Raw genomic sequence first — 26507 nt, 5'->3', positions numbered from 1 at the left:
CCACATGCTTAAAGATAAAAAGAGATTAAGACATAAAAACATCGTGTCAAGTTTATGGCACAGTGCATGCATAACAAAGAACACATCTTTTTAGCATATCAAGTTTATGACTAAGTGTTTGACTATTCCTTTTATCCTTTTATCCTTCAAAATCTGCTCAAACCTTCTTTTCAAAATTTTGACTAAGTGTTTGCCTATTCTATCTAAAACAACGCAATGAGGACCTTGCACATCTCTAAATTTGGGGGTGGGAAAGGTCTGAGCAGATGCGATCAAGTGGATGCGGTCATTAAGAAAATGCGTTCATTATTATAAAAAAAAAATTATATTTTCATACAAAACTCCAATGTCAGCGCAAGGAAAATCCCAAAACAATCCCAACCTGATAAAAATTAAGTCGTAAAAGGAACCTGCTCGTAGTTGGATGTTCACATGACACCCGTGGGAGTAAGCCAAAACGAAGGTGGGTTTCCAAGAACGACGCAGTATGAAAAGAAAGAGAAAAATGAGAAAAAATAAGAGTATAAGAAACAACTCCTCTGACCAGCAAAAGTTAAACTTAGCTGAAAATCAAGAGTTAAAGTTGAGATTGGCACACAGCCGTAGTTGGATGTTTGCATGACACCCGTGGGAACAAGCCAAAACGAAGGGTGTAACCATGATCAACAGTCTCTAATAAATGACGCAAATTAGACTACCGCATATGGACGCACCAAGTTGTTTTTACAAGAAGAGGTAAACATTCTTTTCAAAACAAGAAATGAATTTTTTTTAGTAGGGATTTGTTGTATAAAAGAATAAAGTAGGGCTTGTTTATGAATTATCAAGGATAGAAGAAAATTGCGTTGTTAAGTAATGTTGCCTAGGTCGAGCATTCGAAGTAGCCAATCGACGCAAAAATTTAAGATAGGTATTGAACAATATTGCCTTAGTTGAAGATATGCTTGAGGACAAGCATATATCTAAATTTGGGGGTGTGATAACTTGTAGAAATACAAGTTATTTATACTGTTTTATTTAGATATTGCGGCTGAAAGAAAGAAAAGTTGTGTCGATAGTATAGAAATTGGCTAAGAAATGCGAGAATTATAAAATGTCGTCAATACACCCACTAACACCATTGCAATGGTAGAATAGAATGTTTCAATTTTGTTTTGCAGGAAATCAGTCACCGTATGCGTTCATGGCTCAAAGATAAACTGAACAACGCGTCTATGTCGCATTGTGCCTATCAATCGAGAATGAAGGGTCAATCAACGCAGTGATGGTGCATGCGACAATCGATCAAGAGCTTAGCGATCAACGCAATCTCAACCGCATGCGGTAACCAAAAACAACACCGCATGCGGCGATAGATCGAAAATGTAAAGAGTAACGCAATTACGAAGGGTTCTGACGAGTGTACAGCTGTCAGTTGTGCATTTCTAATGGGATTGATTGCGTAATAGAAGGAATATTCACTCTGCCATTTCAAGAACTACATTAACCATAAAGTGGGGACCACAATGCAAAGAGTCAAGCTTCGCCTATAAATAGCTTTTGCAATTTCATTGAAAGATATACTTATATACATAGAGACGTGCATATACTGATTCTGAGAGAGAGACTGGTCTGAAACACCTTACAGAGTAGATCTAGGAAGAACCACGAGACAAGGCCGAGAAGTAAGTCTCTAGGCAGAGAATCCTTCCAATCCCCGTAGCTGAAGCTCTGTACAAGGGTCACTTCTACCGGGAAAGCAAGCCTGAGAGGAAAGCTTTCCTTTCTACCACTTCCACACGCCAGCAAGCATAATCTCCGTTCAGATCTATGTCAAGACGTTGACACTCTTTCTGTATTTGTTTCTAATTTCTATTTCATCATTTGTATTCATCTTCTTAATCTTTCATTCACACCATGTATCGAACGCTTAATCTTAGTATTAAATGTTATGATCATCACCATTGTCATCTCTCTGTCTATTTCCGTTCATCTATAATCCATTTTCTCCATGATGTTTTCCTGATTCCCTGGGTAATTAGCAAGAATTAAGCAAGTAAATTAATTTGTGTTAAGGAAATCATTAAGTTTAGCTAAAGCATGCTCGACGGTATCTTCACCTGTGAGAACAGAAGTGAAGATATTATTCTGCCTATCGAGAGAATGTTGGAAGAATATGTTAACTAAAGTGAGAAGTACTTCCAGAGATGGAAGCAACCTTGCGTTCATCACGTTCATCCCTGTTTCACCATAGAGATATGGGAATGCGGCCGATCACCGAGAGGTGTACGCCAAGGGAAAGTGGAACCTTAGTTGCATCTTTAACGCAATTAACAAACTTGCGATGTTTTTACTATCTATTCTTTTTATTTCTGATTCATCCATAAAGACTTGCCATCGCATACCATGGTCCTTTGTATAACTTCATAGTCAGTCTCGACCTCAGTATCATGTATCATGTATCATGTATTTTGTATCTTGTATCATATTAGTTTAGGGTTTTACTTATTAACGCAATTTTATTTTATCAACGCAATTTATGTCATCGCAATTTAAATTCCTGTATAAACCAATTTCTTTATTCATTGTAAAAATCGGTTGCATGTATCACAAAAGTAATGCATTAACAAAAACAATAACTGCGTTCGACCTCAAATTATTCTGAGAAACTTGCGTTGAAATTATACTTGGTTTCAGCGCAAGGAAACTTGTGACACACATTACTCCATTGCATACTATGAGCATATCATTAACAACGCATATATTTAGAAGTAGTATCGCATAAAGTCTCTTTAACGCATATACGTGTTCATTCATTCATATTCATATTTGTCCACATGCTTAAAGATAAAAAGAGACTAAGACATAAAAACATTGTGTCAAGTTTATGGCACAGTGCATGCATAACAAGGAATTAACTTTTAATCGTTACAAGGAACAACACTTATTTCTCAAGATCCTTACAGAATGGCACCTAGCGAGCTAAAGAAGTTAAAAACTCAGTTGCAGGAACTGGTGGATAAGAGGTATATTTGGCTCAGTGTGTCTCCTTGGAGAGCATCAGTACTGTTCATGAAAAAGAAAGATGGTATACCTAGGTTATACATTGATTGCAGGCAATTGAATAAGGTATTGATACGTAACAAGTATCACTTACCTCATATAGATGACTTATTTGACCAACTAAAAGGTGCAGCAGTATTTTCAAATATTGACCAGAAATCAGGATATCATCAACTAAAAATCAGGGAATTAGATGTTCCCAAAACAGTATTCAGAACCAAATATGGTCATTACGAGTTTCTAGTCATGTTATTCGGGGTGACGAACACACTAGCAGTATTTATGGATCTCATGAATAGTGTATTCCACCCGTATCTAGATCAATTCGTGATTGCGTTTATAGATGAAATTCTATTATATTCAATGAGTAAGGAGAAGCATATAGAGAATCTCAGGGTAGTGTTGCAAACGATATGTGACAAGAAGTTTTATGCCAAATTTAATACGTGTGAATTCTAGCTTGATCAAATGGTGTTCTTGGGTCACGTAGTGTCAACTGTGGGAGTTAGTGTGGATCCTCAGAAGATAGAAGCCATAGTTAAGTGGGAACAAGCCACTTCAGTAACAAGAGTTCATAGTTTCTTGGGTTTAGTAAGTTACTACCGACGATTTGTAGAAGGTTTCCCAAAGATAGCACTTCATCTGACATGTTAAACAAGGAAGAATGTTAAGTTTGAATGGTCAAAGAAATGTGAGTAAAGTTTCCAAGAGTTGAAGAAGAAGTTAGTGACAATGCCCATCTTAACTCTTTATGTGCCAGGAAAAGAGTTTGAAATTTATTGTGAGGTTGTGTTCTGATACAAGAGGGAAAAGAAGTTGTTTATGCTTCAAAACAGTTAAAGAAGAAGCACGAGCATAACTATCTGATTCATGATTTAAAGTTAGTAGCAGTGATCTTAGCACTGAAGATTTAGAGATATTATCTATTCTGTAAGAGATGCCATATTTACACTGATTATAAGAGTTTGAAGTACATCTTTGAATAGAAAGAACTGAATCTGAGACAAAGGAGATGGTTTGAATTTATCAAAGACTATGACTGTACAACAGAATATCATCTAGGGAAGGCTAATGTGGTAGCAGATGCATCAAGCAAGAAGTCAATACCAATTGTAGGATTATATCAGCATGCAACGGAAGCAACAAGGATCAATAAGCATTCTAATTCATCAATTTTGGCTATAAATAAAGCATGCTCATACAATAATAAAAGGGTTTCAAGTCATACCTTTGTAGAACCTCTTAAATCTCGAATTCAGCTGCACATCTTCTCCAAATCTTCTTGTGAACCACCTCAAGATATTTCCTACTATTCTCTTGGAGCCTTAGATTGAGTTGTGAGACTCAAATAAGCTTGAATGAAGGAAATTTTGAGAAGAAACACATTGCTACAACTTGAAGAACACCTTCTTCAACTTCTTAAGCTTTTCAGCAAAAACTCAAGAATTGTATTAGTTTGCATGCCCGATTCTCAGTCCAATCTCCTCTATTTATTGCAAGACAATCATGAATAATAGATAGTTGCATGAAGAGCAGCTCATACTAGGAATTTTGACTCAAGATAAAAGTGGGAAATGAGTGACCTTCTTGTTTGAGATAGTGGAGAAATCCAATTTTCTCCATTTATGTTTTTCAATCTTTTTCCAATTTTGTTTTTATAAATGGATTTCCAAAACCAATTTTACAAAATTAATTTCATAAATTAATTTTTCTAATAAAATTAATAATAATTAATTAATTAAACAATTTAATTAATTCTAATTAATTTAATATCAAATATTAAATTAATTTTACACCAATTCCACCTCATGAATCCCTATTCATGAATTTAATATTTAAATTATATTTAAATATTAATTCTCCAACTCTGTTTAAATCCAAATTTAAACACATAATTATAACACATATAATTATTAATTCTCTTAATTCTAATTTGAACGTTTCAAATTAACTTATCACGCTACTCTAAGGCTAATCCATTTACGAGCTAGTAGGGGAACCTCGGGGACCTACAAATCATGGGCTCCAACGATTCGAGATTAATTGGCAAAACTCTTTACATCAAATTAACCCCCATTTGTTAACTAATGGGTCACTCCACTAAAGCCCACGGTTTCACTCCCCTCACTGTACATATATTATGTCCACTCAATATAACCATGATTAGTAAGTTAACCCTTCACAGGTTGTTCGTAATAACGGCATGGGTCAAATGTCTATTTTACCCTCGAGATTACTTCTTATTCCTTAAGTCTCACTGATTCTCTAATGAATAATTGGTTTGTGAACTAATCAACAAACTGAGTCCCTCTCAGGCTAATGAGAGGGTTGGTCCCCTTGTTCAAGACCTGGAGTCAGCACTTAAGGGAATAACCTCTCTACTATCCCTGAAAGCAGGTAGAAGTGAGTTCCATCTTGCACCCTATGTCCCTAGCTATTTACCCGGTCTTACCCTTAATATAGAGGTTTATTGAGTCAGCGTTGTTGAGCCAACCCTCACCTATGCAAATCTAAGAATAATCCCGAATAAACAGAAGTTCATAGTTAGCTCAGAATTAAGGTCAAGTTACCTAGGTCATCACTTTGAAATAGTTAGTCTTAAACAGTAAGCAGCGTTATAAAGTAAGAGTGACTGATTCGTGGTCCGATCTTGTACAAACTCATTGCATAGAACGCCCCCACTCCTCATGTCATAACATATACGAATTAGGATCACATCGTTTGTAGCACTTTACAACTCTTTTGTAACAACTACAGAGTGGGCCGCATCCAATAGTGTTACTAGAATAAGGCACCCAACCTTATTCATATACTATAGATTATTTTGACTATTTACTCGAACCTGATATACTTTTATGTCTCCACATAAAGTTCAAGTACTCATGTAATAGTCATGGATCTTTTAGTTTATTAGATTTATTTCTAAAACGAAATAAGTAATTCATATATTCAATAACAACTTATTGAATTTTTAGAATAAGTTTTATTGTTTACAAACCACGAGTTAACCCTAGAAACTCCCACTTGGACTAAAACTCTAGTGGTAACTTATATATTCGAATATATAAAACTAAGCTTTTGAGTTTTACAGAGAATACAATAAACTAGGGCATCACATACCCATGGTTTACCATTCAGTATCCCATATCTGGCTTTTCTCCCACTTGCCCTAGGTTATTAACCTGGTAGTCCTAGTCTTTCTAGGTGATTCTCAAACACTTTAGTAGAGAGAATCATTATAAACATGTTATTGTACAATAGACTTTTTATTAAACTATATGGGGAATGCATCTTATTCTCACAACACTTATTTCTCAATAATAGCTAGGAAGTCATACATTCCTCCCACTACATCGAAATCTTAAACTTTCTATACTTTGATCCAATCGAAGTATTTCGGTTTTATTTTACCTAACAAGTTTTGTACACTCTAAACTTTTCAAGTGTTCTAAACTTATCACTTAGGTTAAATAACTGCTTGTCTTTATTGATTTCTAGCCATTTTAAATATCTAAATATTTGCAAATGGCTTTTAACTAGGTTGGTTCTTAACAGAAGTTGCTATGCAATAGAACAAACATAACTTTCACTAATGAACATTTCATTTACAAAAATATATACAATTTGTTCTTTACAAACAAGATAAAACTAACTTTTATTACAATAACAAAAGCTGATAAGTTTATCTTCAAGCAGCAACATCTTCCACTGGTCAATCTGAGGATAGCAAGCAATCTTCAGGAACTAGTTTGCTTGTTTTGCTTACTCTACTCTCTTCGTAATAAGATATTGGGGGCAGTTTCTCTTCCAGTGCCCTTCTTCATTGCAGTGGAAACGCTTTCCTTTGTCTGCAGCGTTAGCCTTTCCCTTTTTACCAACAATTTTCTTCTTCCCTTTCCCTTTCCCTTTGTTCTTCTTAACAGGAATACTCTTACTCTATGAAGAGGAAGCAACATCAAGCTTTTTGGAGGACGTTCCTTTCTTCTCAGCGGTAGTAACGTGTACTTCCGGTTCCAGGCCTTTAGCTCCCATCATTGTCTGGTAAGCCTGTAGCTCATTCAGAAGAGTAGTCAAGCTGTATTCAATTTTATTCATAAGCGCGTTCGTGCAGAACTGCAAAAAAACTCTTCGAAAGAGATTCTAGAATAAAACCGACTTGATTTCTCTCGTCAACGACAGCTCTATTTACTTCTGCCACATTGAAATGGACCATCATGTCCAAAACATATTCTTTAATAGAGGCCCCCTCTTTCATACAGTAGTTGTAAACATATTTAATAGCATCATGCCTTAGGGAGAAGGACGGTTATCCGAACATCCTGTGTAGAGATTCCATAATCTCTTTGGCATACCTATAGTCTAATGTTTCTTCGCCAAGACATCAAATATGCTGGCGAGGATATAGACACGGGCTTTGTCATTCGCTCTAATCAATTTATCGTATGCATCCCTAACAGTTCGGTTTGCATTTGAGCTAGGAATTGGAGGATAATCCTTTATTAAAACGAACCGTAAGTCGTCTATCACTAGTATAGTATTCATATTTGATTTTCAAGTTGCATAATTATCCCCAATTAGTTTACCAAGGGCCAACAATTGTACTAATGAACTCATCAGTCTGAAAAATATAAACAAAATTTATGAGTGAATTACTTTTTAAACCCAATCACGTCTTAGCAAAATAATAATATACCCAAGATTATATTTGTAACGATACTACAGTAAGACATTCTTGACTAAATACTATCTTAAGAATAACTCATATTCCGATAGTCATTTAGCTATCATTTTTTGTTCGAAATTACTAACTCTTTAGTAATTCTGTAAGTGTAACCCTGGGAGGGGGTGTGACACTTTTCTATTTATGTTGTCGTCATATGTCTTTTTAGGTTAAGAGAGTAGCCTGGGAGGGGGTGTGACACTTTTCTATTTATGTTAAACTCAAGATTTCGTATCCACATGTAGCATGAAGGAGCCTTTTTCTGTCGAAGGACCTAAAAAACATTGAATGCCCAATACATTGATTACTTGGAAAAAAAAAAAAAAAAAAACCTCGATGCTTTATCGAGTGATTACATGAAGAAAACTAATATCCTCCATATATTTTTCACTGAATAATCATTTTTAGTTTTGGCATTAAAATTTATTAATTAATTAAAATAATTAGGAAGTGAATTTAAAATTAATTTTGAGGGTGATGTAAAAAATGGTGAAATTTTATTAATTATGTTTATATTAAAGGAAAATTATTTCAAATGGTAGAAATGGTGAAAATATTTACAAGATATATCAAAATTTTAGAACTATCAATGATAAACGCTTAGACACTGATAGAAGTCTATCGGTGTCTATCAACGTCTATCATTGATAGTCTAAAATTTTGCTATATTTTGTAAATAGTTTGGTTCATTTTTCTATATTTAAAAACAACCCTATTTTAAATTAAATAATAGACAGATGGAACAAAATTGAAAGTGTATATTCTTTTAAATCAAGTGAGTATTTATTAATTAAACAATGCTTTAAATTTATTTATTAAAACTCTTTTAAATTAATTAAATTTCTATGTAGTAATTTATTTGGGGCAATTGCAATTTTAATAATAAAAAAATTCAAAATTGGGCACGTGTCTCAAGGTTTTGCTTTTTTGCAAACATGTCAAAAAACTTTCGCTTAAAAATTTGATTGCTACCTGATTTCTATGTGATTGTTATATGATTTCTATGTGATTGTTATATGATTATCACACCTGCAATTACAAAAAAGTTGAAGTTATGCCTTTAGTTTTTAAAAATATTTTTTTTCATACCATGCAATTTTCCAATTTATTTTTGAGTCTCTTCATAAACAAGTTCGTTCTTGAAATTTCTTCGCGCGCAGCAAGGAGAAGATATTTTTGTTCTAAGCATCTAAAAAACCCTTGATGCACTGTTCAACGAATATGCTCAGAATAAATACCGTGTTGCACAAACAATGTAAAAGAATTCCATTGTTTCAAGCCTGCAAAGTTATGACTAAGATGCAGGGCCGATTACTTGACGAAAAAGAAGAGTTGGATGCTTTATCATGTGATTACATGAAGAAAAGTAGATGAACTACATTCTCTTCTAGAACGGTGTAGAAGAATTCCGCTCCTTCAAGCTTGGGAAATTCTGACTAAGATGCAAACAGTTAAAGTGGCTTCATAATGCGATTATGGAGTATGAAAAAGAAGGAACCCGATTACTAGTGATGCAAAATCAAAACTTGGAATTAATCTCGAAGATGAACCAATTGATCGAGACAGGTACCAATGGCTGATGGAAAAGTTAATATACTTGATTCATCGACCAGATATTAGCTTTGCGGTTAGCGTGATAAGTCAATTTCTGAACAAACTTTATGAGAAACATGTGGAATTTATGTATAGAATATTGAGCTATCTCAAACACGATCCTGGAAAGTGCGCGTGATAGGTCAATTTTTTAATAAACTTTATGAGAAATATATGAAATTTGTGTATAGAATATTGAGATATCTCAAACACGACCCTGGAAAGTACCCCATGTTCAGAAAAAAAAAATGACTAGATCGTTAGAAGTTTACACGATGCAGATTGAGTTGGGTTCCCTATTGATCGTAAGTCAACGTTAGGATATTGCTCTTATGTATGAGAAATTTTGTAACTTGGCACAGCAAAAAAAAAACAAGTCGTAGTTCGAAGTAGTGCTGAAGTTGAATTTCAATCATTAGTCCATGGAATTTATAAGGAATTAAGCTAAAACGCTTTCTAACTGAACTCAGCATTAAGACTAAAGGTACTATAGAAGTATTGTGTGATAATCAGTCTACCATAGCCATTGTGAGAAATTCAATACATCATGATAGAATGAAACGTGTCAAGATAGATAGTCATTTCATCAGTGAGAAGATTGAGATAAATATTATCTACTTGAGATACATGCCTTTCCAACAAGTTGCCGACATATTAACTAAGACTTTGGGTGTAACAATAACCTTGGTGGACTAATTTCTAAGCCTGGAATGATTAGTGTCACAATCGCTCTTTCGGAAGCTTCTCTTAGCGATTGTGCGGCACTTGTTCCCGCTCACGAACAAGCCAGCCAACTCGAATACGGACTGCCGATGGCACACCGAGTGCCTCTTGCAACCTCCAACCCCGTTTTAGGGAAAATGGTTTTTAGAAAACGGGTTTAGAGAAAAGGTTTTCGTAAGAAGATTTGAGAGTGTGTATAAAGAAAGAAAGATTGTAGTCTGTCTCTTATACACATCTAGATGTGTATAAGAGACAGGACTGCCGATGGCACACCGAGTGCCTCTTGCAACCTCCAACCCCGTTTTAGGGAAAATGGTTTTTAGAAAACGGGTTTAGAGAAAAGGTTTTCGTAAGAAGATTTGAGAGTGTGTATAAAGAAAGAAAGATTGTAGTAGACTAGAAAGCAATAAGCAACAACAACGGCTTTATACAGTACTACTCCGGGTATGAGGAAGTGATGGTTAGTCTTATCCCCATATAGTGCATTCTGAACAAAAAGCCAACTGGCGCCCTTGCATATGCAAAAGGGCGAGTGGTCACTTACAATGAAAATGTAAAGAAGGCAAGCTAACTAAACTAATACAATACAGGATATGAAAGTAAGCTAGAAGGGGGTTGGATTGGGCATGCGGCCATGGGCAACAGGCCCTGGACAAGCATGACCGTTACAATTAGCACATACCATTCAGCTTGAGGGAGAATATAAGAAATCAAACTAAATTATGCATATGTAAATTAAAAATTATTTCCTTGTATCTTGTAATTTATTCTTTCAATATAGTTTATATTTGAGTCTTTCTCAATAATAAGAGAAAATATTATTTCATGTAGTCGGGTTGTTTTCAAATATAGAAAAATGAACTAAAATATTTGCAAAACATAGCAAAATTTTAGAACTATCAATGATAAACACTGATAAACTTCTATAGGTGTCTATCAATGACATTGATAGATACTGATAAAAGTCTATTAGTATCCATCAACGTCTATTAAGTCCAAAATTTTGTTATATCTTATAAATATTTTCAACAATTTTACTATTTGAAATAATTTTCTTTTCCTATATCAAGCTTCACTTTGAAATCAATCAAGATAAACTGCCCCTAAGAAAGAAAGAATAAATGGAAATTATCCTTGATATAAAAGGGTGGAGTCTCTCTATTCCTAAAACTATTAAAATCTAACCGGATTATGCGTATCCAAAGAAAATGGAATTTGTTTGGTGCTTCAACTTGATATGGTATCGTCATTGACCAACTTTTTCTTCACTTTTTTCCTTTTTCTTTTTCTTTTTTTTGTTTTTGAGATTTTTTTTTTTTTACTTGACGTCATCTTTGGCATTAATCTTTGAATCATGGCATTCTAGTTATCAAATGAAGCAGGTCTAACGCTGATTTCAATTCGCACTTTCCAACAAGTCGGGTGGACAAGACCATCGCTGCTAGAGGTTCATTCCACGGACTTTTCTCATATTGCCAAACCAATTCCGGAACTTAGAAGAGCAAGAAATATCTAGCATATGTTTACAACGATGACCACCTGTTTCTGGTGTAACACCAACCTTTTTGCATGATATTTTAGCAATCTTAGTTTCTAGAGAAAACTCGATCAATGACCACAAAGAACAGATGTTTGGATATGTCGACCGGATGTACTGAACGTGCAAGTAGATTATACAACATATATAATTCATTGAAGAAAAGTCAAATTCGTTTACCAAATACAGAAATTCGACCCAATCCATATCTAAATTGGCACGATAAACACAAATAATAATCATTTTTCCATCCAGTGGCCAACTCATAATTCAGGGAGCCATCAAGTTAGATCATACGTTAGACATTTCATGGAAACCTGCAAAGTAGAAAAACAGATACACAAACATACTGTAATCTATTCTAGAGGCTGTCTTAGTCATTGCCATGAACAATCTCCCTTGGCCTCCCTTAGGCTCCTTCCTCTTCTGTAGTCGACTTCTGCATCAGAGCTGGATAAACCAAGATTATACTTGCGACTATTTTTTAATGAACCTATCCTTGAGAATAGGTCTTTTTCAACTTGGTTTGAAGTACTTGATCCTGACATGTTACCAGGTTGTCTTTGCAATTTATTATCTGCATCAAACAGGTAACTGTAACTAGAGGTGTGCAATGGAGAAAATTAACTATTTATAGTATTAGAATTGTGGGTCACGGTATAAAAATAATAGGTCGCAGGGGAAGAAAAATTATATCCCCCTCCTCCCCCCCCCCCCAAAAAAAATAAAAGAAAAGAAAAAAAAGAAAAGTAAAAAAATCTAATGACATTTTAAACATGTTTACCAAACCATATCTATATTTTTATTTTATTTTGATTTCTCATTTTATGGAACAAGTGTGTGCTTCAGTGCTTGTAGTAACAGGGAACAGCGGCTCACCTTTATAACCATTGCATAATGCCAACACTTCAGTGCAGGTTTCCTTTTCAACAACCTCAGGTGCTGATTTAATACTCCTCTGACTCTGTAAAGTTGTGTGTGTGGATTTTAGCTTTTCACCCAACAATGGAGGTTCAATACTTTCTTCTGCTGACAAATTAGTTGAGGTAAAAGGTCTCATAGTAAAGGAATCCTCCATTACATCAGATATCTCCACATACTGGGTAGTAGATATAATTTCATCCGCACTGAAACCAAACGATGCTCGGTAAGCTTCTATTTCCTCCACATCTTGTTTTGGAGACTTATTGTGCCGGTTCTGGTATCCATTCCCACTAGAAGAGTAGGCATCTGAATCCTTCGATACACTTAACCTCCCACCAGTGTGAGGGAATGGTGGATTGTCCAGATAGAATTGTGCAAATGTAGCAGGGCAGAAGAAATTAGAATCCTGAGATGCCAACGATGTATCAGCTTTCTCATTTCCAAATAACCGACCAGAACCACTTCTTGGATATTTTCCATCTTGGAGAGAAGCTGAAGGATTCCACTGTGGTGGGAAGTCCCTCTCAGGAAATGAAGATGATAAGCAATCGCCAGAGGTCCTTGAAATTGGAGACACGAGGCTACTGGCAGGACTTCCAGGGTAGAGAGAATATGCTGCTTGAAGATCATTTGAAGCAATGTAATTGGCCTTTCCAGTTCCTTTGAGATCCACCGATGAGGACAGGAACTGAGCAAACGGCACGTCAGGGGAAGAAGGTGTGGTTAGGTGAGCTAGTTCAGGTGGGGGGGTGAGGGGAGCAGTTGATGGTTCAGTGGTGAAGGCTGAGAAAACAGGAGGAGAAACCAGCTGTGTTTCATGCGCATATGGCCCTGTAGCAAACATTGTGGATGAAGGACCTCCAGGTGAGTTGGCAGACAGCGACATGAAACAACTAGGTGATTGGACTGTTGAAGGGAGTGCAGAATTTGTAAAAGATGCTGGTGACGAAGGTGGGGCTAGAAGGGATGGAGTTATAACTGTAGCCTGGTTGGTCATTCCTGCTGCTTGAGGTCCATTAGGTTGGGTTGTCACGGCATTGCCCTCAGGTAAACGAGATGCAGGTACAATGCGCTTCTCTCCTTTCTGAGAGTGAAAACAAGATAATGCACCCCAACATCCACCCCATCTCTTTCCCTGGTACAGAGTAAAGTATTAGAAGGTAATCATGACAACTCACTAAAGAATAGAAAAGTTTAGAACCACCCACTTTCACAATTTCTGTTCAAGTTCATGCCGCAGGGATGGCCATTTCAAATTGATCCATAAAAAAGTCCAAAATTCAGTTTTAGCATGAGTTAAAAGTGTCTTCTAGATCTGAGCATGTTGTTAATGGAGTAGGCCACTTAAACGCAGAAGAACAGCCTTAAAGTGAGGATCAATAAATCAAATATCGATGGCAATAATTATAATTTATAAATACGTAATCATACAACATTAGAATAGAGAATAAAAAGATAAGAAGCATGAAAATCTAATGCTCGTGTTAGAAGTTTATCATGTTCAGAATACCACGGCTTAAGAAAAATAAGCAACTGTTAGGATACCTCCTAACAAGAGAATTCTTGAATAAAAAAGAACAAGAAAACTAAAAGATAGAATAATATTGCAATATTATGAAGAAATTACAATATACCTCAACACATTCTAAAGGGCTGAGAATCCTCTCCCAAATTCCCAACTTGGAAAAAATGAAGAGGTTGATGAAATAAAGATTCCTTCCTCCCAATTATGAGCAAACATTGTATAATCAATATCAAAACTGCAGACAAGGCCCTCAAACAGTAGCTGATTTTGTGGAAGAATTCCACCATTTGGGAGCAAGAACTAATTTGGCCAAAAACGAGCAGCACCTAATTGCATGGTTCATTGGGGGGCTAAGAATGGACATCAAAGAGAAGGTAAAGCTTAAACAATTTCATTGGTTAGCTCATGCAATTTCTTATGCTGAAACAGTGGAAGAGTTAAACGAAACCCGCTCCAAAAAAATTTCAAGAAAGGCTCCTTGGGATGCTTCCCTTGGCAGAAAAGCTAGCACTTCAAATTACACATCTATTAATCACTCTTCCACAACTGAGGAAAAGGAAAAAGAAATGCAAGAAATGGTTGGTGAGAAGGAAACAAAGGCTATTTCCAAGAAGAAAGTTCAAAATCCTTGTAATTTGCTTACATTGGGCAAGTGTTTTAGGTGTGGCCCAGTGGGTCACTTGTTTAATGAGTGTCCTCAACAAAAAACATTAGTATATGTGGATGAGGAAGAGGATTTGTTGGCTGAATGCAATGAAGATGATGAGAAAGAAGCCAATTATATTGCGATGAATGAAGGTGATAGGGTGTCTTGTGTTCTCCAAACGGTGTCGATTGCTCCCAAAGGAGATTTTAATCCTCAAATACATTGCAAAATGTTTGTTAAAGACAAAAAATACAAAAAATAGTAAAGACATTCAACACCATATTGACTTGATTCCGGGTGCTAAAATCTCTCATCTTCCTCGCTATAGGATGAGTCCTAAGGAGTATGAGATCCTCCACCAATATATTGAAGAATTATTAAAAAATGAACACATTCAACCAAACCTTAGCCCCATGTGCAATGCTAGCCCAACTCACGCCTAAAAAAGTTGGCAGTTGGAGGATGTACGTTAATAGTAGAGCTATCAACTAAGTGGATTATAGTGAAGTACAGCTTCCTAATCCCTAGAATAGGTGAGTTACTTGATCAATTTGGAGGAGCCTTGATTTTTTCGAAAGTGGACTTGAAGAGTGAATACTACCAAATTCGAATAAGGTCGAGGGTTGAGTGGAAGACTACATTTAAGCCCTACTTCTCATTCGCAGACCGATGGCCAAACCAAATTACCGCATTAAGTTGTCTTGTGACCTACATATTAATCCAGTCTCAATATTGCTTATTTGAAGCCATATTATGCCCTAAAGGACTTTCATTTAGCTTCTTAGCTCACTCAAAGACGAGTTTATTTTGGGAGGGGTGGGATTGGTGTAAGGTGGAAAGGGCCCTTTTGTAAATAACTAGTTAAAAAGGATAGGAGTTAGTTAATTGCTAAGTTAGCTAATTTTTAGTTGTTATGATAGTCAGTTAAATATCTTGTAACTAATTTCCTCTATAAATAAGATTCTTCTCTCTCATTTTGATAGAGAATCATTTCATTCAAGAATTGGTCTTTTGGTATTGCACCACCATGATTAACAACTTTTTGGACCACAACCCAGTTCAGCCTTTGAGCCCATTCACCATTTTCTTAAAAATTACCCATGAGCTTCCAGCCCCTCCAGCCCATATTCTAGCCCCTTTTCTACCATTCTAACAATTGGACCTCAATATCATTGTCAAATTCAAGCCTACTAAGCCCCTTTCTTCTATCTTCATAGATCTTCACGTGGTTAATATTCCATGTTTTCAGCACCTCCCCTCTGGTCGAAAACCCATAATCCCTTAAGAATTCCACTTCCTAACTTAAACTAGGTCGCCCATTTGAAAATAATTGGGCCTCTTTAAGAAAATCCAGCCCACTAACTAACTTAATGGTGTAACTTTTTCCATTCCATGGCCCCACCTCCTGACATTTCACGTGGGTGCATACTTTGTTCTCTTTTTCAAAAATAGTTCCCTTTCTTCCACCTTTTTCTCAATTAACGGCAACCCCTTTTTCCTACCATCTTCAACGTCTTCAGCATCCTTGCCCATGTCTACAACCTCATGCCAACTGTCCGATCATTTGGTCGTCCTTCTCCACCGCCCAATAACTTGATTTCCGGTTTGATGGAAGTTATTCGCTACAATAAGATAATAGAACGGCGTGCTTGCCTCGACATAAACTCGACCTAAGTGCACGAATGACTTTCCATCGCCACATATGATCGTCGGTAAGTAGGTTATTTGCCAAATCTTTCTTCGCCGACCACCTTGCCTTTCTGCAATATTTTTCCCTTTCCCGTTCTCGCCCAACCCTTTCTCTGCTTTTCTAATTAAATTTCATCATTGGCTATTGATTTTCTGGTTCAATTTTAGTCCAATTACCCCAGGATTAAGGTTATGATTCCATTCCTCTATCACCCAAACAGTTGACACATGGATTATAGTAGAGTTAGACTTTTCATTTCCCTCCCATTTTCGCCAATACCAATTTCGTTCTCCACTTTACATCAAAAAATAATCATGGGCCTCCAAATTTTCAAACTCACCCAACCTATACATACATATTAAGCCCATAACATTCACTTTCCATTTACACATCATTCCTATCAGCTGTTGAAACTCTTTGCAGTCCCCATCTTTCACAAAATTGCTCCTTTTCCTCTCCCTTAGCCTCCATCACGGCCTCTCCCGCCATTAACAATCCAACTGCACTCATTGCTAGCCAACTTCCCCTTCGTCATTGGATCTGGCAACAGTCCTCTTTACTTTTAGATTCAACGTCGTCTTGGCTACCAGTTGGCCTTCAAATCTGCCCATGTCATTTTCTTTCGATCTTCGTACATAGCTCTACCTCTCTTTGTAGTTTCTTCATCATCTTCGGCCACCCATGCCCTCGCCTCCAATCATCACTTCATCGTTTTTTTCTCCTCTCCTCCCTTGAATCTTTCAGCTTCTGAACAATTTTTTTTGTTTTCTTTGCCATCTCAACCCTTACACCGCCACCAATTTCTTCTTCTTTATCTGACTGCCAATTCATTTTCCCAACCATTTGATAACTGAAAATTTCTCCCTCAAATGATGCTTCGTCCACCAATTAACTATGTTTCTCGTTCGATTGTACACTTCCACTTCCACCAAGTGCTTCTTTCTGTCCATTTCACTCTTCGCCATCGACAATGGCCATGGTTAATCAGGTTTCTCTTCTCCAATTTCTCCATATTTAATTCAGCATTCTTTTTCTCTTTTTCTCCTCTGCTGATGAGCTCGCCATCTCCTCTCTTCTTTTCTCCTCTCTCGTCTACCTTCAGTGTCAATTTCCTCTCAACAAAGTAACAACCACCCTCAATGTTTCATGTTTTTCTGAGCTTTTCTTTGTTGGCTCTTCTTCCTCTACTTCGATAGATGCTAAATCTTTGATCCTTTGTTGCAATGCTCTCATTTCTCTTTGTATCTCTAAGGGTACTTCATTCCTCCGATCAAGATCCATTACTAAAATTGATGTTCCAGGAGAACAGCTTTGATACCAATTTGCTAGGATACCTCCTAACAAGAAAATTCAAGAACAAAAAAGAACAAACAAGAAAACCAAAAGATAGAATTATGTTGCAATATCATGAAGAAATTACAATATACCTCAGTACGTTCTAGAGAGCTGAGAATCATCTCTCAAATTCCCAATTAGGAAATCACCTCAAAAATTTGTCTCCCTTTCTCCAACTCCTCTCCTATTTATAGTAAAAAGACCTAACCAACTTACTAACTATTTATTAATATGCCTCAACTAATAATCATACTAATATTCTACTAATACTCTTATTATTTATATAACTAGGGGTCTTACACCGACATCCACTAAGGTTTAAAATTACAACTCTGCTCTATTGAAATGAAAGGTCAGATACTTGGAAGAAATTTCAGAGTTTTAGTGTAAGTCTTAATTAACAAAACAATGAAAATACAAGGGAAAAAAAGAAAGCACATTTAGGATGTGTTTGGGGTAAGGACTATCCTAAGACTTTAATAAGTCTTAATTAACAAAACAATGAAAATACAAGGAAAAAAAAAGAAAGCACATTTAGGATGTGTTTGGGGTAAGGACTATCCTAAGACTTTAATAACTACCTCTTGCTACAATAAATACTATTTTGTATCCCCCAATTAGCTACAGTATTTATTTGCTTCAGTTTTTACTATTTTACATTCATCATTTTTTTATCCTTTACTACAGTGTTCACTATTTCCTTCAAACTAAAATAGTCTACAACCCGAAAACAAACTATTATAACCCAAACTAAAATAATCTATACCCCAAACACAAACGATTATAACCCAACTATAATAACCTAGGCTATAATAACCAACTCCTTGCCCCAAATACCCCCTTAGTCGTTTATGAAAAACAATGTCTAGAACTAATATATTATGAAAAGTTTGGAAAGTGATTAAAGTTATCTTCTGTGTTTCTCAAAATAACAGCATCTCTTTTCTGTCTTAGATCTTCCATCTTTCACATTCTATTAAATTCTCCCTCATCCTAAATATGTTCTTAAATTGCTGCTTCATCTCCAAATCTGTTGCTACTGTTGCTGCAACATTTTCTTGGTTTTTTTTTCTCTTTTTTCTCCCAATGAGAAACCAGTGCATTTCATAGAAGATACAAAGCTAAAAGAAAGGGGAAGAAATCCAAACACCAAGCGCTAAGGAAGCTACATCACCTCTTCCAAATGGCACAAAAGAAAAGAGAGAGCGAGAGCAAGAGCGAGAGCAAGAAACAAAAATATTTCACCAACCCAACCAAAAGAACGTGGTCCCAAAGCCTATCTATAGATCTAGCTTTACTGTTGAGGAGTCTGTTGTGCTCATTCTTCACATGGTTGATGTAGCATGAACTGGATATTTACTTATTATGCTTCGTCCTTTCAGGTGTTTTTTTTTTGGGTTCTCAACAAGTCTTTCATTTCTCTACATTGTTTTTCCTTATCTTTAGAACTCAAGGGCACAGTTGTACAACCTATAGAACAAATCCTATGCAAGTAAGGTCGTTTAGCTTTCCTTATCATTGAATTCATTTTTTTCTAGATACATGCTTTGTATCTTTTGTGTTTCTCTTTTGTATTTTTTCAATTGAAAATGGGAAAATGTTTTTTTTTAACTATTGAAAATGAGAAGCACATGTTAAAGAACTGCTCCACTTGGAGAGAATGAACAAAACATCGTAAATACAGAAGCCATACAGATATTATAAAGACCAACCTAAAGTTTTGATTCTCTCCCAAATGCTGCAAATGTCTAGCTTTTCATCAAAGATTCTCTGACCAATTTCCAACCAAACATTCAAACGAAGCCTTTCACCACCTCAAATACTCGCCAATCACAGAGTACCACAAGCAACTTCTCTGAAGAGGAAAATGTCAAACCCAATAGTAGGCAAGGCCCATTCTTGAAATTACCCAGACGTCAATAAATCCCTTATCTTAGCGCAACAAAATGATATCCCACTTGATAAATTGAGGATCTAACCTTGGTAGGAAACTTAAAAGAAGAAAGTAGGTTGGGATACTAGCCAAGATGCTTGAACAACAGATAAACAGCCACCCTTTTGAAAGGAAAGGAACTCTACACATATCCAATTCATGCTGGATTTCTCAACCATTGGAGTCCATATGTCCAACTTCAAAGCATTAACAGCAGGAGACATCCCAAATCCTGTACTTGAACTTCCTGGTACTCCATATTAATTACTGAAATACAAATCTTTGTTAATGGAGTCTCCAACTCATTAATATTAATGCAAAAGGCAAGGACATCATAAGCAAATTGAAATGGTTTGCCCGATCCATATTCACACTCAGAGGAGCCAGAATCCAACTATCTTAAGATTCTGTCAAGAATATCAGCCAGTAACAAGACAGGAGAGAGCAGATCTCATGGTCTCAAAGCCTCTATAAGTTCTGCCAACCATCTATCAAAGTAGAAAAAATGGTTTTAGAAATGCAACTGCGTCCACTTTTATCCATCTCTCCCTAAAGCTTCTCATCCTAAAAAGAACCAAAAACAACTCCCAATTGAATCTTGTGGAGGCTTTCTCAAAATCAATCCTCATCACCCAACCTTACCTTTTTCCTTTCTGAAATAATCAAATCATTTAGCAACAATGATGGGTGTCAAAATTTATCTAGCAGCTACAAATGCAAACCGATTAGTAGACACAATACAATGAAGAATTCTATTCAATCAACCTGTTAGAACCTAGGATAGTAAGCGTATTGTATATATATAAATGGAGAGCCAAGAACCCCAAACCATGGAAGCTACAAAAAAAAAAAACTTCCGGCTAGCACACAAAAGATACTTTTAAGAAGTATAAGGAGAATAAAATATACACCAGGAACAGGATTATATATTTTTAAAATTCATTGACAATGCCAGATCGGAGATCCTCATTCTAGAAGCCTTGCTTCTTAGCTCTCAACCAGATAAGAGTCTCCTTGAAGGCAAGAATTAAGAATGCTTTCTCACTCCTCCAGGTTTCCTTGTAAAATTTCTTTTTCTTTGCAAAATGCTTTCTACTTCCTGAAATGATTTCAAGATTAAGGGGGGTAGTTCTTTCAGTACTCATGATTACATATTACAGGCTAGAATTTTCATTAGTCTCAATGCACTATTTTCTCCACCTTTGACCGTCTAGAAGGATTACATCAACAAACTGAATTTTATAGATGGCCACCACCTCTGATCTTTCTGAAGGGTTGCCTCCACAAGTTGATTTTTTTTCCCAGCTTCAAAAGGCAGTAGCCGTTTTCCCATTAATTTAGACAGTTGCTCCTACTTTCATTTGGTGTTTCAAGTTCAGATCTTCAGTGTCTTTGGCCATTAGGTTCTGAATTCTATAGGCATGAGCTTAGGTAACTTTTAAGAAACAAAAATCACACATGCTTTGAATAACAAATTTTTTAAGTTAGGAAATTGTAAGAAACCTTTTTATAGGAGAACTTGTAAGAAAACTCAATCATGAAAATATTGGAAATGCTTACCATTTTTTGAAAACATATGGGAAAACATTCTTAAATCTCAAGTAGATGTTACAGTGAGTTCTAGCTTCTAAACTTATGGGTCCTTAATTGAGTCCAAGGCCTATTTTACTGCATGCATCCAACCCCCGAGGTTGAATCAATAATAGAGTTTTTTGGAAGTTTAGTCTCATCCAACTATTTCTTTTCTTAATCCTTAAAATGAGTTATAACCTCTAATTCTGCAGTTAAAATTGTTCTTAAGCTGGAAAATGTTGGTAAACTTTTGGAAGCCTGAAATTCCACTCGCTCTATGGAGAAAGACAAGTAACATGTTGCTTGAGGATGAGTAAAACTGACCCACTACTTCAGGTTCCTACTAAAAAGAACATAAAACCATCAAGCAACTTGTATAATGTGTAATATTCTCTTAAAACTTCATCATATGATGCATAAAGATTTGTATGTAGATTATAATGAACATTAATTAACTGTGATGCTAACACCCATTCGAATGGATTCTGAGTGGGGAACGAAAACCACTTCCAACCACTTGTGGACAGGTGTTTCTGAGGTCCTTTCTTTTCACTCTATGTTCAAACTTCACAATGTGGTGGGGGATGGGATCACCTACTTTTGATAGGAAGACATTTGATAGGGTGATACACCCCTTTGCTCTATAATCTCAATTCCCTTGTTTATGCCATTTGTCTTCCATGTGGCTTCATTTGATGGCTTTCATCCTTTCTTCCTGGGGTTTTCCTCCTCTCTTGACCTTAGGTTTAGAAGGCCATTATTCCATAGGGAAACAACAGATATCTTGACCCTTTTATCTTTACTAGGGGATTTCTCTGTTTGTCTAGGGAGGAGGGATCTTCATACTTGTATTACTAATCCTTTTGAAAGGTTTACATGCAAATCTGTTTCCTATAATTTTGGTAATCCCTCCTCTCCTGGTGTTCCAATTTTATCTTTGTTGTAAAAGGTTAAAATCTCCAAGAAGGTAAAGTTTTTTGTCTGACAGCTCAGGATGCACCCAAGTTTTTTTTTCTTTGGTTTAAAATCTGAATGTGCATAAACCCAATAAGTTATATGGGCTCACTTAAACCCAATAAAGACAAAAACCCAACATACCACAAAGTGCCCATTAAAAGCCCACAAAATAAAGTTTGTAAAAGAGTTTGTAAATTTATAAAAAAAATAAATAAAAACTAATCTTGAAAAACTCAACATCTCCCACTTTGCTTTCCCTCCATCTCTCCCTTCCTGCATTCAATCTCCTTCTACCTACACCTGCCTCCAACCAACATTTTTTTTTAAAATGGAAACAACTTTCATTAAGAATAAATGAAACAATACATGGGCATATAAAAAGAACCACACCCACAAAAGAAGGAAACCCCACCAAAGAAAGAAGCTCTAATTAACAAAATCATAAGCCTTTGAAATCAAGACCCAAAAAGAAACATGATATCTAACCAGGGACCAAACATCATAAGGATTCAATCCTCGACATTAGGAGTTTTCAGTTCCATGTTCAGAGTTGTTGTATAATTTTTTACCTTAAAAAGGCGTCATTTAAGCTTTGCTTCAGGGTCTTCGTGAAATTATGAACAATCATGTGTTCAAAGGGTTGAAACAATCTAGGGAAGAAGTTCGCAGTAGGTATCTCCTTTATAAAAGAGTTTAAGGATCTCTTCCCAATCCTCGACATTAGGAGTTTCCAATACCATGTTCGAGGAGTTGTTGCATCATCCGACCTTAGTAAAAGGGGTCATTTGTGCTTTGCTTCGGGGTCTTTGTTGAAATTATGAACAATCATGCATTCAGAGGGGCGAAACAATAACAGAAGAAGTTTGCGGTGGGTATCTCCTTTATAAGATGAAATTCACAAAATGTACAACTTACCCTGTTCAAGGGGGATCATCCTTTTCTTCCAAAATATCCTAGATCACTCAAAGCACTAACCATCACACAAACATCGAAATATTGTATATAAAAGGAAAACCACCATAACTAACTAGGGAAGTTGTAACTCCCTTTACAAACATTCCTGAACCACAAATCTACTAAAAACCTACCTTCCTAGACCATGTCCATAGCTATACTGCCACTTCTGCCTTCCCTCCTATACAATTTTTGAATCGGAGGTCTAACAATTTGGTCCCTTGTTAGGTTCCATACCTTCCTCGGAAGTTGATGTATAAGGACTTTTATAATTATGTGTTAGGTTTCATCTTGCTTGATTTGAGCCATTTTCTTTATGTTGGTTCGGGTTGGTTTTCTTGTATTCTCCTCGTATTCTTTTATGTTTTCTCAATGAAAGTTCAGTCCTTTTATCCAAAAATAGAAAAATATATAGCCATGCTAAAAAAATTGTCCAGTATTTATGCAAATTGAATTTTTATATAGAAGCAGAACATTAATTAACTAATTACATCATGAAGTAATTAACGCATAATTAAATATTTTCTAATAGCAAATGAAACCAACAACTGGAACCAAATTCTCAGGTAGGACAGATGCATCTCACCTTGAAGGATTTAAGTAAATTACAAGTGTGCATAAGAAAAAGAGTAAGTCAAAACTATGATTAAAGGAAGGAATTCAGGATTGAAACTGAAACTAAGGAATGATTCACAGAGGTGGAATGATCATAAACCAGATCAAGACGAGAAGGTGACATAACACCCGTCATATCAGACAGTAAAAGTAAAACTAACAAAAAAACTAGCCAAATAACCATCAAGTACATGGAATCCGCATCCGTAAAATAATTCGGTAGAAAAGGGATGGATTGAACAGATTTGCAAGAAAATAATGGGTTGGCAGAGAAAGCAACCCAAGATTTAGAGAAGGAAAGGCAAAAAAGAGAATGTCATTGCCTACAAAGTAAATCCAAAGCCTAAACAAGTTAGATGGTACTAAGAGTACCCTAGATCTACATCTACTGTTATAAGAAACAATGTGCAAAAACCACCATATTCCCGAGCAATAAACTAGATATTAGCAGAACAATCGATCTGTGAGGGAAGGGACTCATACCCGTTCCTGCTGAGGGAATCTGTTCTGCTCGGACCCCATTCCTAACCGGTAGCTCGACGAAGTATCTACTTATCTCTTAGTGTCTTAAGCTGTCTCTTCCTACAAGATTCATGGCCCTCCTCCTCCTCCTCCACCTCCTCCTCCTCCTCCTCCTCCTCCTGAAAAGTATAAGTTCGTAAGGAATTGCGTTAGTAAATAAAATGATAGAAATTAAAAAGAAAAGCTATATGTTTCTATCGTCTTAGCTTGAACATAAAGAGGAGAGAGAGAAGGTCCATTACCGCCAACTTCATCCATTTAAGGACTAATGCGAGTCAGGCCCCTATCCACCCTAGTATTTCTCCATTCACAGAGCAATATCTAACAGCATATATATTTGGTCTCTCGACACTGAAAATAGTAACTAATAAAGAAAAAGAAAAAAGGCAACCCAATATACTTCAATTTCCAATGGGAAGCGATGTCGGAAGAAATCGACGGCGACGGTGGCTGCGTAGTCGACAGCAACGGTGGCTGAGCGAGGGTGGCAGTGTGTGATTGAGTCAGCAAATGCAAAGACAGGGAGAGAGAGGCCACTGGCTGACAGCCGAAGGAAAGATTCTAAATTGGAGAAACCCTAAAACCAAACGCAAGGCATTCCATGGAGTCGGTTCGGTTCAAACTGATAACCGAATCGAAGCCTCTCGGTTCAATCTGACTCTGTAAAATCAAACCGGTTCGGTTCATTTCACTTTTTTTTTTTCCTTCTTCTTTTGAGATGGGTGTTAGAAGTGTTAGAAATATGTTTCTTATTCTGGTCTTCAAGGGGCTTCGATCCTAAGAGAGCTTAGGGAGTTTTTTTAATAGTTAGTAAATTTCCAAGTTTTCTTCTGAGTTTTTGTTTCCAAATCAAAAAATGGAGAAAAACTTAGGACCGTTTGATAGAGAATTTGAAACAAAAAATTTGAAAACAATAAATTCAACGAAAATATAGTTGTATTTCATGTTTTTAAATATATGTTTTGTTACCTCCCAAGTTTTCTAAGTAATATTTGAATTTATTATTTTAATTTTTTGAGGCAGGTTGAATTTAAAGAATTTAAATTGAATTATTGTGTTAAAATAATTCAATTTAAATTTTGATGATAAGAGATTTTGCAAATTTGGAAATATTTGAGTTTGAAATAATTAATTGGGAGTTGAGTTATTTTGGGGACTTGAAAATAATTATATACATGTGATAAGGGTTTAAGGAGGGGAATTAATAAATAGGGATATTTATTTAAAGTGCTTATGTAGAGGGATAACAAACTATTTATTTAATAAAATAAGAAATATTTTATTTGACATTCAGATTGCACTAATTCAATCTAATAAACTAAGATTGAATGTTATGTTGTGTCATTTGAATAGTATGTGATAAGTATACAAGTGGTTTATGTTCAAGTTATAGTCTAAAAGGTCCACAACAAATGAATAAGGTTAGGTGTCTTATCTTAGTAATACTACGGATACAGCTTACTTTGTAATTATTACATGGATTGTAAATATTACAGATAATATGAGTCAAATTGTTCATGTGGAGATATGTGAGTGGGGGTATCCTGTATAAAAGTTTATACAAGATCGGACTGCAAAATGATTGGTTTCTCTTTATAATCGCATTGTTTGAAGAAACCAATATTTCACTAAGATGACAATAGGTGACTTGACCTTAATCCTGAATGACTTGTGAACTCTTGTTTATGAGGGCAACTTTTGATTTATATGGATGAGAGTAATCATATTAGTCGACTCAATAAGCCTACCATTTTGGAGATTTATCCGAGTAAGGAGCTGGAAACACACCTATGCTGGGATTGATGTCCTAATTCTTTTTTAGTTTTGTTAACACAAATTATTTATCTAATAAAATCATAGATATTTTATTTGACATGTAGACAGCATTAATTCAATCCAATAAACTAAGATTCGAGGTTATATGATGTCACTTGAACAGTATATGGTTGACATATAAGTAGTTCATGTTCAAATAATAACCTAAAAGGTTTGCATAAATGGATGAAGGTTGGGTGTCTTATCCTGGTAACACTGCGGATAAGGTTCACTTTGTAATTGTAACATTAGATATAAGTATTACAAACAATATGAATCATATTGTTCATGTAAAGACATGTGAGTGGGAGTACCATGTATAAAGAAGTTTATATATAGACCGAACCACGAAATAATTAGTTTCGCTTTATAACATCGTTACTTGAAGAAACTAATATTTCACT

The 26507-nt window shown here is 35.8% G+C and overlaps 1 protein-coding gene across 1 annotated transcript; it reads right to left on the bottom strand.

The window, feature by feature from the left end:
- Window positions 1-11730: 11730 nt before the first annotated feature.
- Window positions 11731-24855, bottom strand: LOC120086648 (uncharacterized protein At1g76660). The gene is made up of 4 exons (XM_039043385.1): window positions 24531-24855; window positions 24250-24407; window positions 12495-13674; window positions 11731-12192 (listed from the first exon to the last, which is right to left on the bottom strand). Exons 2-4 carry the CDS (start codon window positions 24286-24288, stop codon window positions 11993-11995), a joined length of 1419 nt encoding a protein of 472 aa, XP_038899313.1. The 5' UTR covers window positions 24289-24407; window positions 24531-24855; the 3' UTR covers window positions 11731-11992.
- Between the last annotated feature and the right edge of the window lie 1652 nt (window positions 24856-26507).

The sequence above is a fragment of the Benincasa hispida genome, chromosome 9 (assembly GCF_009727055.1).
Source record: "Benincasa hispida cultivar B227 chromosome 9, ASM972705v1, whole genome shotgun sequence".
NCBI lineage: Eukaryota > Viridiplantae > Streptophyta > Magnoliopsida > Cucurbitales > Cucurbitaceae > Benincasa > Benincasa hispida.
This window is presented reverse-complemented; position numbering and strand designations above follow the sequence as displayed.

What these genes read in the sequence shown, in the direction of transcription:
- LOC120086648 (XM_039043385.1), bottom strand. Translation starts at nt 24,288, where the DNA reads ATGGGGTCCGAGCAGAACAGATTCCCTCAGCAGGAACGG. An exon ending in GATTCCCTCAGCAGGAACGG is followed by an intron (nt 13,675 to 24,249) that starts GTATGAGTCCCT and finishes ACTCTGTACCAG; the next exon opens with GGAAAGAGATGGGGTGGATG. An exon ending in ATTATGCAATGGTTATAAAG is followed by an intron (nt 12,193 to 12,494) that starts GTGAGCCGCTGT and finishes TGTTTGATGCAG; the next exon opens with ATAATAAATTGCAAAGACAA.